At 40.4% G+C, this 12,029-nt stretch overlaps 1 protein-coding gene across 1 annotated transcript; it reads left to right on the top strand.

Moving 5' to 3' along the window:
- The first annotated feature begins 2,529 nt into the window (after positions 1 to 2,529).
- laptm4a (lysosomal protein transmembrane 4 alpha) lies at positions 2,530 to 11,599 on the top strand. Its single transcript, XM_061051896.1, has 7 exons — positions 2,530 to 2,720; positions 4,896 to 5,016; positions 6,628 to 6,704; positions 7,810 to 7,932; positions 9,047 to 9,142; positions 9,723 to 9,821; positions 10,634 to 11,599. Exons 1-7 carry the CDS (start codon positions 2,592 to 2,594, stop codon positions 10,706 to 10,708), a joined length of 720 nt encoding a protein of 239 aa, XP_060907879.1. The 5' UTR covers positions 2,530 to 2,591; the 3' UTR covers positions 10,709 to 11,599.
- The last annotated feature ends 430 nt before the right edge of the window (positions 11,600 to 12,029 follow it).

The following is a 12,029-nucleotide window of genomic DNA, read 5'->3' as shown; positions in this document are numbered from 1 at the left end:
GCCTCAGTGACGCTGCCATCATCTCATATACCGGAAGCTACTGTGGGAGGTGGTTGCATGGGGAATAGCAGTTATTGTAGCACTTAATTCACTGTATATGCTGTTGCTCTTTAATCATTTATTTATATTTGCAGACTATGAAAGATTATTTTATATAACTATTCTTTTATATGTGAGGCTTTGACCTGGTAAGACCTCTTATAGACTATGTGAGAGTGTACAAATGGAAGACATGAATGTCACAGTTAACACAGGTTCAGTGAATCAAATGAATGATGGACGCATTCCTTTTAGCTGCTGTAGGCACTGTCACACCGTCACAGATAATAGGACACTGAAATGGAACAGAGAACTGTGAATGTAAGCAGAAACACCTTAACTACCCTGTTAAGACAACTCTCTGCTGCACAAAAAGCCTTTTAGCGTACCTTTTTGGTGGCTCCCACGACTATTTTTATATGAGTTGGATCCACTGTGTTGAGCAGAAAACCTCAGTGTTCACCTCTAAATGTTTGGCTTAATGACCCATGTGATATATGAATGAAGAATCAAAACTCGTTTGGGGTTGTGAATATAAATGATGATTTGGTAAGGATGATGGGGCTGCTAACATGTAATATGTTATTTTGTCTAGATGTGAAATAATCACTATTTTTATATTCTTTAATTTTTAATAAATTATTACTGTTTAAATCCTTAATATATTGTTATTTTGTAGCGTCATTATATTGTAAATATTGTCTGTTTAAACTTATTTAAGACAATGAGAGATCATTATGTAGCCTACATATTAATACACAGTGATATTCAATAAAAGATCAGTCGATGCAGTACAGTGATTTTTATATTCACACCTAACTGTTGATGAAACTTGCTTGGATCTATTCTCCTGATCTTTAGTCATTGTTTCATCCTCATGACCCTGATGAAGGCCACAAGCTGAAACCCGTCGGTCTAATTTGTTAATAAAGTTGAGAAGTGTTCCTGGAGCTTTTTGACCTCTTCCATTGATTATTTTGAAGTAATGTGTAAACAGGTTTATGTTTTTCTTGCTGTCTTTAACCGTATTTGATCTCTGTCATGCATCTTCTTCTCTTTTTATTCATGTAGCCGTATGTAGTCTCATTTTTCTCCCATGTATGATGAGATTATTTTATGGAAGTCATGATAAATTTAATTTTGATCTTGAGTTATTACAAAGTGATCTGGAAAAATGCTCAAAAAAACGCACAATATATAAACAAATAATACATATAAGAGGGGTAATCTATCATCATCATCAACCATCAACCTTTATTTAAGTTCTCGGAGAGATCATTGAGGGCGACCCTACAACGATGCCGAGAAAACATACATAAATGATAAACAACGAGAAATGAGATAAAGCTACTACAGAAAATAAAATCAATAAAAGAGCAATAAGAACAATAAAATATACACACTAAAATAATTTAAAAGCTTGAAATTACTACAGTGATAAGTCAGTAATTAAAATCTAATAAAACAGTTACAGTCAGGCATTAGGCGGTTAAAAATATAATTTCTAAAGTGTCCATGAGGGATAAAAGTGCTCAAATTCAGGTCCTGTTGTAAAATATTCCAGGAGTTTGACGCATTAACACTAAAAGCAGTTTTCCCCAGGTCAGTCCTGGCATGAGGAACCTGGAGAACCAGCCTCTCGAGCGGGTTAAAAATGGACCATGGTTCAGATGTAACAAGGAGGTGATATATGATGGAAGCTTTCCAGGAGGGGCTTTATAGATAAAAAGAGACAAAAGTGCGTCAGTAATGGATGTACAGCAATCAAGATACACTTATAGAAATTTGCAAAAAGTTAAAGTAGTCTACCAACAAAAAAAACGACCCCCTCTGTGAACACAGGGCCCCTGTGCCCATTAACGATAAGGTACCAAGGGGCATCTGAGTGCTTTCCTGACCTGATTGGTGATTAAACCTTGTCTTTAGAAAAATCTATGATATGCAAAATTTATGTCAGGCTGCATGGGCGGTTCTAGGCAGGGGCCAACAGGGGCCAGTGCCCCTGTAACACTGAGCTTGGTCCCCCCCTGTGGCCACCCCTCCAAAAGGAAGAGCCCCCCCTCATAACACATACACAGTAACTCAACAACCGGACTCACAATCTACTGTGATATTAACTGAAACAAATGTAAATCATAGTATTTAATGATGCGCGCTATTATTTGGCATAATATTTATATATTTTTTAAAGCAATCATCTTTGTCTATTTTTCACCTGGGTTTAATGTTCCCCTCTGACAAAACAACTGGCCCCCAGTTTGGCCCCCCTCAGTAAAAGTGGTCTAAAACCACCACTGTCAGGCTGCCAATCGATTTTATTGATCACATTTCATCAAAATGCTTGAAAATGGCTCAAATTAAGTAATAATTGTAATTTCTTCACAACCATTGGATGAAATCCCTGTCAGTCAAAGTGAAGCCTCTTAGGCCCCGCCTCTTCCGGCCCGTCAAAGCGTTTGTTTTGGTGGGCGTTTCTCCGTCGTCGTTAGCTGACTTGTCGACGGTGAGAAGATTTTTTTTTTTCTCTCCCCTCTTCTCAAACAGCTCTGCCGATGTTTCTTCCTACGCTCGTGGAGGACATGCATCATTTCAAACCCAGTCGAGACAGATTGTACATCACCAGGTGTTGTGGATGTTGCCATGTCCGGACGGGGACCATCATCCTGGGAACGTGGTACATGGTACGTAAAATGGTTGATGGGAGTCAGCGAGCTAACAATGCTGGCTAGCGCCGTCCGGAAAATGCACGAAGTCTGCCGAAGCAGCGAGTTATATCGTGTGTCCTTGAAAACGCAAACTGGAAAGTATCAAGAAAAACATAATGTAGACGATAACAACTCGCAGCTAACACGTGGAAAGGACATTCTGACTAAATGTTGTGTAGGACATTAGCCTGACTTAGCAACCCGACACACCGCTGAGGCTGTCAAATCACAACAAGCTGAATTCACTTCCAGATCTATATATTCTGTCCTCGTGCATCTGGATTAGATCACAGTTGCAGCTGGAGTCGATAACTTGATGTCTCTGAAGCAGCAATCGTTGCCCTCTGCCCATTTTGAAGCCAGTTTCTGCAGCATTGTGATGCAAGCTCACTCACAGCTGAGTTAATCCCTTCTCCTTTTTGGCGACATCACATAACACATGATCCTGTTTTTTGTTTTTTTGTTTTTTTGCTTTTGCTTGCGTTTCTTCATAAATCCTCTCTGAAGATTTTTTTTTTTTGCCAGCTGGACAATGTTTGACTCACTAAAACACGTGAGCCACGTTTCTGTGTTTTTCACGAAATCCCTGCCTCACCCCCACAGAAGCACTCAAGAGAGACCTGTGTTCATATTCAAATCTGACACTAAAACCACTCATTCTCTTAACTTGATTTCTAGTTCGCTGGTAAAAGCTGTACATGTGATGGATTTGTTTGTTTTTGTTGTTGTTGTTGTGCCTCTTTAATGAATGACTCGGAAGGGCTGTGTTCAGATATTTCAGTTTAAGAAAATGTACAAGAACAAAGTTATCAGACGGTGTGAAAGTGGCATTTTGTGTGCGTTTTCCTTCTACTTTCTGGGGAAGTAAAGACTGAATTGTCAGATTTGTTTTACGTTGGCGTGATATTCACTCATTGACTGTAATTGGACAGAACCATCCAGATATTTCTTGTTTGCTTTTCGAGTAAGGGGGCAGGCAGAACAAGAATTATTCTTCTCCCTGCTCCTTTCCGTACATGGGATAAAGTGTGAATTGTTTTTTTTTTTCTTTTTCCTTTTCGGTTGTGTGTTTTGACATGTAGGGAACAAATAAAAAAGAAAAGGAAATGAAATTAAGGAGTATGAGAGGCCAGTCCATTTGTATGTGTTGCTAAGGGACTTTTTTAGTCAGCAGTCAAGTGTCAACTTGTTCAATAGCCCTGACTTTCTTAAAAAGATTTACTACAAATCCATTTTGTAGTATGATCTTGAGCCTCTCAGCTTTGTTGACTTCTGTGAACAAACAATTGGTCGTCACTTCACGACATTAACTTTGTTCACAACGTGTCTCTCCCTCCCACACACTGCTTTGAAGGACTTATTTTTCTTTGAACATTCTGACCACTTGTTGAAAGAGAATGATAATGTTTGAAGGGTTGGTCAGTAAACGCTGAATCCCAGTAAGCCGGTCTCTACTTAAGGTTTGTGAAGGTGAGAAACGCTTTCACCCAGTCTCTTCTTGAAGTTGTCAGAATGCATGGAAGCGTTAAACACGGTTGATAAAGAGAGTATCTTAAAGTCTTGTGAAGTGGGAGCGGACGGTCTTTGCATAACTTTTAGCCTGTGTAAAAGTCCTGGCGTTGATAATAGTGTTTGGTTTAGTTTACTCTCTTGGTACAGTCCACTTTCAGTTCCCTTTTCATAATCACACTTCTCGTCAAAACAAAAACTTTTTTTTTTTCAAAGCATTAATGAAGTTTCCCTTTTCCTTCCTTCCAGTTAATCATCAGTTTCAGTTAATTCCCGGCAGTTTGTGTAATATCATTTTCTGCAAAAATTGCTACAATTGCTTGTTTGTCGTGTAGAGTTTATTTTCTCAGCTACTTGTAAATGCAGCGTTTGTCCCATCGGAGAGTTCTTCAGATGGCTTTCCTCATGGCTGCAGTCTCGCATGACGATAACGTAACCTTGAAAAAAAAATGGGTAATGAATTGTTTGCTGTAATCTTTCCTGTTTCGTCCTTGTCTTAGCGAGTGGATTTCACACAGTATACGCACGACAAACCTTCAAAACCCATTCCAAGCCGTGTTTTGAAAGTGTCCGTTTTGCAAAAGGTATCCTTTTTTTCATATTTGAACTTCTTTTAAAAAAAATCTGTCTTCCTCTCTGCAGGTTGTCAACCTGTTGATGGGCATCCTGCTGACTGTAGCTGTGACCCACCCAGAGAATGTGCCCACTATTGACTTGCAGTATGAGGTCATCGACCACTACTTTGCCTCTGACAGGATGTCTGGTAAGTAGTGACGTCTAAGTGAGAGTTATTTCATGGCCTAACAGACTGGATTCATGTTCGTGTAACTATTCAAGTCATAGTTAGAAACATTTAGAAGTGTAGAGAACAGGTTTTCCACTTGCCCATGTGACTGACTTTCCACGGGGAGCACAATTCCCCTCTGACAACAACACGAGTCATGAGGTCAACAGGGCCCTGCTGTACATGTTATTGGTGTGCCCTCACTGGTGCTGTTACTTTGTACTTCCTGAATGAGTGTGTGGATGCTGGCTAGCTGTTTGTATTTGCATGCAGGGCTGGCGAGACGATCCGAGCGCCTTTTCTTTCTAGCTGTTGGTAGTTTGGTAGTCACTTCATCATTCTCAGAAACAGTGACTCAGCAGGGGAGGGAAGGGAACCAACTGGGATGGGTTGACCTTCCCACAGCATGCTAATGCCAGCGCACAGTGCAGCGGAGGTTGTCCACAGCCCGCAGAGCCAATGTTTGTTTGTTTGCACGTAACAGGGGCATGAATAAAAAGCGAATTAACTGATTGAGGAAACATTTCGACATCCACCTCTTACTTTTAGTTGTATAGTATTTTTGTATTTTGAGGAAATAACAGTGATTTCTAAAATGCTAAATATTCTCCCCTTACCGATGCACCCGTTTTCAGTGCTCTGCTTTTTTACTTTATGTGATTGTGAGCAGGATATTTGTGGGTCTATGGACCCTGTAAAAAAAAAAAAATTTAAAATTAAAAAAAAACCATACATTGTGTTGGCCTTTTTGCCTTTATTAGATAGGACAGCTGAAGAGAGACAGGAAATGTTGGAAAAAGAGAAAGCGGGGGATGAAATGCAGAAAAGGGTCTGTTTCAAACAAACATCCTCTGCTATGAGGACTCTCTCTCTACACGTGGGGCGTTTAACAAAACTTCTCAGTGGCCCCAAAACTGATAATGTTTAAGATTTACATTTGGCTCCAGAAAAGTGTTTGTTTTTTTCACAATTTTGTTACATAGAATAGATCAAACATACATTGTTGAAGAACACTATTCACATTTTAATTTAGAAGAAAAGTATAGGAGGATGTATGAGGTCTGCTTTATGGTGCTTTTTCTTTGTTTTAAACATGTGATATTAGATACATTTTGACATATCTGATCTTAAAGTTGAGCCCCAGACTGTCCTCTTAATAGTTTCTTAAAAATGTTCCGCTTGAGCGACAGACATACCAAAAGAAAAGCCTCTGAACCGCAGTGCACAGCTGCTCTCACGGGCCTCCGCTCTCCAGTGCAACAGGCGAGAGACAGTTTCAGGAAGTAAAAAGAAAGAGGGCGAGTGAGTGATGGGCGGAAAGAGGATATGAAAAGCAGACCTATTAATTATCCCATACCAAGTTTCACTGCATGTTTGCAGACGCTACACGGCTGAGAGCGAGAGGCTTAATGCTCCCCAGAGCTGGCCTTTAAAACAAGAGTTAGCTGTAAAGAGAGAAGCCCTGGAGATGGTTTCACTCTTAAGAGAGCAGTCAAATGTATACATCCATCCACACTCAGCAAGAAATGCATCCAGACTACAGATGAACAGAACCTCAAATTAATCCCTCTCTTACTTATTCTCCCACAGAGAATGCCTGTGTTGGATTTGCCATCTCTCTGCTGATGCTAACTATCAGCGCCATGATGGTGTATGGAGCGATCACTGTAAGTCTTTACAGAGGATATGTCTATTTTTACTTCTGTTTTGACAGGAAGCACTGTATTAAAAGACCATGCCACGGTTCAATATGCAAATATGTAATCCCAGGATGTGCATTGCTTTCGAAAGTGGTTTAATAAGAGCAGCAGAGCAAAAGGGGGCGAGCGAGACGTAAGAAGGCGGAGGGGAATCTGAGCTGGGCGTTGTGACGCAGTGGGAGTGTAGGAAACAATGACATTTTCTTTTGTCGTCTTCACCTCACAGGCCTGTCTGATGGCATCAAGACTGACAGGTTTGATAGCCCTTTGATGTGGCCCAGCTTTAGGCTGCGAGTGGAGATGACTGCTCGGTTAAAGTATGACACACATCTGCAGGCTGGTCCAGCGTGGCTGTCTGTGTGAGAGTTATGCTTTAGCTGAGTAAGTACATCCTCCCAGACTACTGTAGTAGGCTTTTCCTTTTCCCTTTACGGTGTGGTGGTTCACAGTCACTCTTGCTGTAGTCTCCCAGAAAACACCCTGAACATTTGAACCATAGTATACAAACTGGATTTGACATGTTTCTGTATGACGTAGGAATGTAGTCAGTGAAGTAGTATTTCTTTTTTCTTTACCAGGGCGATAGTATACTCTGTATTTGGTAGAAACGAATGCCTGTAGATATCCTTGTTAAGTTCCCAAGTTAAAAGACTGAGCTGTTTGTTTTTTTCTAACCTGGACTGAGGTTTGTTAGAGTAAAGTGCAAAATTACAATGACACACTTCCTGTTTCTGTAGGCAGAATCTTACCCCAAACCACATGGGATGATTCAGTCACAGTCTCAGAAGGACAGATGTTTTGAATCCAAAAACTCTTTGATTGGACACGAAGAAAACAACTTCTCAACAGTTCGATTCTTGGAGCACAAATGTTGAACTTTAAAACATGAAATCTGAAGTTTTAGGCCGCTCTTCAGATTGTAAGTGTCTCCTCCAGCGTTCAGTTTGTGGGCAATAGAATCAGCCCATTAGATAAAGACATACTAGACGTGTGGAGAAAAGTAAAGTTAAAGTAAATGGTCCTCATACAAGAGTTTGTTTTCTAATGTGAGGTCTGTGGTGGTTTTCCTCAGCATCGTGACGGCTGGCTCATCCCGTTCTTCTGCTACCAGCTGTTCGACTTTGCTCTGAGCTGCCTGGTGGCCATTAGCTCTCTCACCTACCTGCCCAGGATCAAGGACTACCTGGACCAGCTGGTCAGTGCCAACTGTCTAATGTGACTCAAGAATCACAAGTCTGATCCCGTTGATGTTATGCACGTGTCACTTCACCACTCCCATGTTTATTTTACCACAGAGAAACCCTGACAACACAATCCTGGTTTTACAAATACGCCTTTTAGACCCAGTGTGTACCGAAGAAAAGGAGTACAGGAGAGTAGTTCTTATGTCAGTCTTACATCTGCCACATTAATAATAAGTGGTTTCCTCCTACTAGAGGACACTGTTGGCATTTGCAGAACATGATTCCACATTCAGAGAGACTGGGAGGCAAATAAACGGCTGACTATGCTGCTGTCGTGTCAGAGACCCTCGCACTAATTATCACAGCAGTGAAGTAGCTCTGAGCAGATGAAGCTCTATGGCGCTTCGGGCCTTTTTCTTGTTTGTGCTGGAAAAAGGATCTGAAACGCTTCGGCTTCACGGTCAGAAAACACAACAGTGACATCTAGTGGCCAATGACTAATTGACAACTGGTAATGCTGGAGCCAAAGCATTACACAAACTGGCTGATTTTATTAGTCTGACTTTAATATATATATATATGTACATTTTCAACAAAGCTGCATGTCAGTACGTGTTTCTAATTATGTTTATAACTGCTGTATTAGTATGTTAATGGTAAGTGGACTTGAGCTTTTCCAGTCTTCTGACTACTCAAAACGCATTTACACCACAGGTCACACCTACACATTCACACACATGATGGCAGAGGGTTCTATGTAAAGTGACTATCAGAAGTAACTAATCCATTCATACACAATCATACGCTGCCTAAGAAGCAGCAGGAGCCCAAGGACACATCGTACATGTAACTGCAGGAGCTGGGGATCAAACCTCCGACCTTCCGGTTTGGAGACGACTGACTCTACCAACTGAGCCACAGCCGACCTGTAACCATAGTGAAATATGTGACAGCACCACAATTAGTAATTGCAATGTCCAAAAAGTTAGCGCATGACCATGACCTCAGTCACTCTGTGTTCTGTATTCAGGATTCTGGAAAAATAAAAATCTTCTTTTAGCCCAAATTCTTAGAATAAAAACAAAGACTCAAAGACTCATCTGACACTGTTCTTTTCCTCCTCAGCCGGACTTCCCGTATAAGGACAACCTCCTCTCTATGGACTCCAGCTGCCTGCTGCTCTTTGTGCTCGTCTTCTTTGCCTTTCTCATCATCCTGAAGGTGAAGTGATCTCTCACAGCTGAACCTGGTTTATGTTTTGTCTGTTTGTCTTTGTTTAACTTGTTCACAGTGATATTTATTGTGCTTTTTCAAGAAGATACAATACAGCAGGTGCACACATAAACAGTGAATACAAACACAGAGACAAAAAAAATAATTAAACAAAAATGAATCAAATAAGAACATAAAGGGGAAAAGGAGACAAAAAAAAACATCTCATGTGATTCTTATGTAGCAGCTGTGTTGAGTGACATTACTTTGGCGTATTTCAGTTTTTCCGTGGTTAAATAGTTGAAACAACTTTAAAACAATGTACCACTGTCGGGATCTCAGTGCTTTACCAGGCTGTTGCACTGATGTGTTTAGCCTTAAGTGAGCAAAGAGTAAAAATCTTTTTTTCTATCTGATCAGATACAGGTTGAGACAGAGCGAGCAGAGCTGTTCAAGCAGTATTTCAATGTCTCCTGGTGTTCTGAAGTAGAAGAGGGGACGACGTGTTTTAAGAAGCTCCAGGAAAGATAGTGTTGTTAACCTCATTAAACCATAAAACTCTGAACACTATCTTATCTTTGTTTTCCAGGCCTACTTGATCAACTGTGTGTGGAACTGCTACAAGTACATCAACAACAGGAACATGCCAGAGATCGCTGTGTACCCTGCCTTCGAGACCCCTCCCCAGGTATAAGATAGAACTTTCTTTAAGCTGCCCCAGATTCTCTCTCAATGACCTTTAAGATTGTTTTAATTAGTATTATGTACAGTCAAAAAAAAACTCCTGACACCCATTGAGTTAAATTATATGTAATGCTGAGGAAAGGCCAGCAGATGGCGCCCCAGTCGCACAGACAGTCTGACAAGCATAAAGAGGACAGTCACTATGATATACTGTACATCTGTTAATAGGATTCTACTATAACCATTTGTTACCAATAACATTTAGATATATTTATTATATACAGTTTCCATCAAAAAGGACTTAAACCATTAAGATAGATATTTTTTAAGATATCAAAAAAGGATCGTTTATCCGATGCAGCAGAGAAAACTGCACTGTTCTCACATGGTGAAGTGAACTCAGAATGAGGAACGGAGCTAATAATTATTTCCATCATCACTTACTCTGCACTTTATGTTGAATAATCATTAAATACATGTTGTAGAAAAATGTCCAATTGAATTCCTGAAAGCTCAGGTTGACATATTTCGATGGTAGTTTTTTTTGCAACACAACGCTGAAAACCAAAACATGAACGGGTCACTATCATGAAATCAAAGGTAGAGTTTTTTCCTAACAAAATTACTTTTCACCAGTAATCAAAAAACATCATTCTCATAGGAGAGGATGGCTCCACATCATAACTGGCCCGGAAGAATAATTGACAGAGTCCGAGCCAGCTGAGCAGTTAAAATACTGCCTGAAAAAATAAATGCTTGTTGGTGTTTGTCTATGCAGTAACAGCAATCTTCATCTTTTTATGTTTTCTCCTTCAGTACATCCTGCCCACTTATGAGATGGCAATGAAGATGCCAGAGAAGGAGCCACCTCCTCCTTACATGCCCGCTTAAGCACCAGCCCTGTTGCCAAAACACACACACACACACACAACCATATGCATTCCTACTTTCCCTCACTAACCCTTTCTGAGCACCACTAAGCCCTTACCCCCCCCTCCCCCCAACCCCCCCCCCCCCCCCCCCCCCCCCCCCCCCCCCCTCTGTGTATGTGTAGAGCCACTTAAGCGTTTAGTTCAACCCCTCCCTGTGTATTTCTAAAGAGCCTTCTGGAGGTGTGAGAGGAGAAAAGGTGGGAGAGACTGAAGTCTGCGTGAAATAAAATGAATGAATGTGATGTTTGAAAAGCAACAGAAGCTGCTACCCCTCCCACTCTCCGGCCTTTTTTATGTCTTAGTAAAAGGGATACATGTGAAAATAACTAGCTTGAAATGCTTTCATAGATCCAGCACCATCCTATCTATAGATTGATATGAAGTGTAAAAAGAATCTATTATGACAATCCACTTATTATAGCTCTTACTGTTGAGTTGTGTTACTTTACCCCCCCCCCCCCATTATGGAGATCTAGGCTATTCCATCTCAGTACTGAATGGAGTCTGTAGCACTTTTTTGTCTGTTATTTATTTAGTTTTGCTGTGGTTCAGTTCACTTCCACCAGCCCCCGACGGTCTCACCACTTTCTACTGCCCCGATGTGTTAGCAAAGCTAGTGAGGAGTTTCCCAGCTGAGAACGAGACAGTGACAGCAGAGGGAGCTGATGATGGATCATAGTCTCTGCTTCTTTCTCATGCCACATCTGGAGCAAACAGCTGGTCTTGTGAACATTAGTAGTTGCATGCCGATCATCAACCTCCCTCAACATTATTTTCCTGGTTCTTATGATTTGATCTTACTGTAGTGGAAAAAAAAAACATTTGACTTCAATAAACGTTTAAAAAGAAATGGACACCATCGTGACTCTTTTGTTCAAGTTAATCTAAAGCAAATGTAAAGATCTTTAGGTAAGGCCTGTCAGTGTGAATCATTTCCTTACTCATCTGCAGATGAAGATCGCTGATTTTTATTTTTTTTAAATTCTTAAATTGTGGGTTTTTTGTTTTTTTGACAGGTAAGACCTCATCGATGCTGGCTTAAACTAGTACTACTAGATTTTTATATAGATTTTGATGAAACTGTTAAATCAAATTTGGAATTCAGAACAATATGATTCTCAAACAATAAATCATTCATCAATGAGGATGAATGAAATGTTAAAAGAAATGGCTGATTGCTGATTTTTGGTAACATAAACGCTTGATTTAGCCGAATGACTCACATTATTGACAAGATCAAAAAGTAACTAGTGAGGCTCAACCACCAACCTCTGATTTAA

The sequence above is a fragment of the Labrus mixtus genome, chromosome 12 (assembly GCF_963584025.1).
Source record: "Labrus mixtus chromosome 12, fLabMix1.1, whole genome shotgun sequence".
In the NCBI taxonomy this organism is placed as follows: domain Eukaryota; kingdom Metazoa; phylum Chordata; class Actinopteri; order Labriformes; family Labridae; genus Labrus; species Labrus mixtus.
Note: the sequence above shows the minus strand (reverse complement) of the source record. Positions and strands in the feature narration are given on the sequence as shown.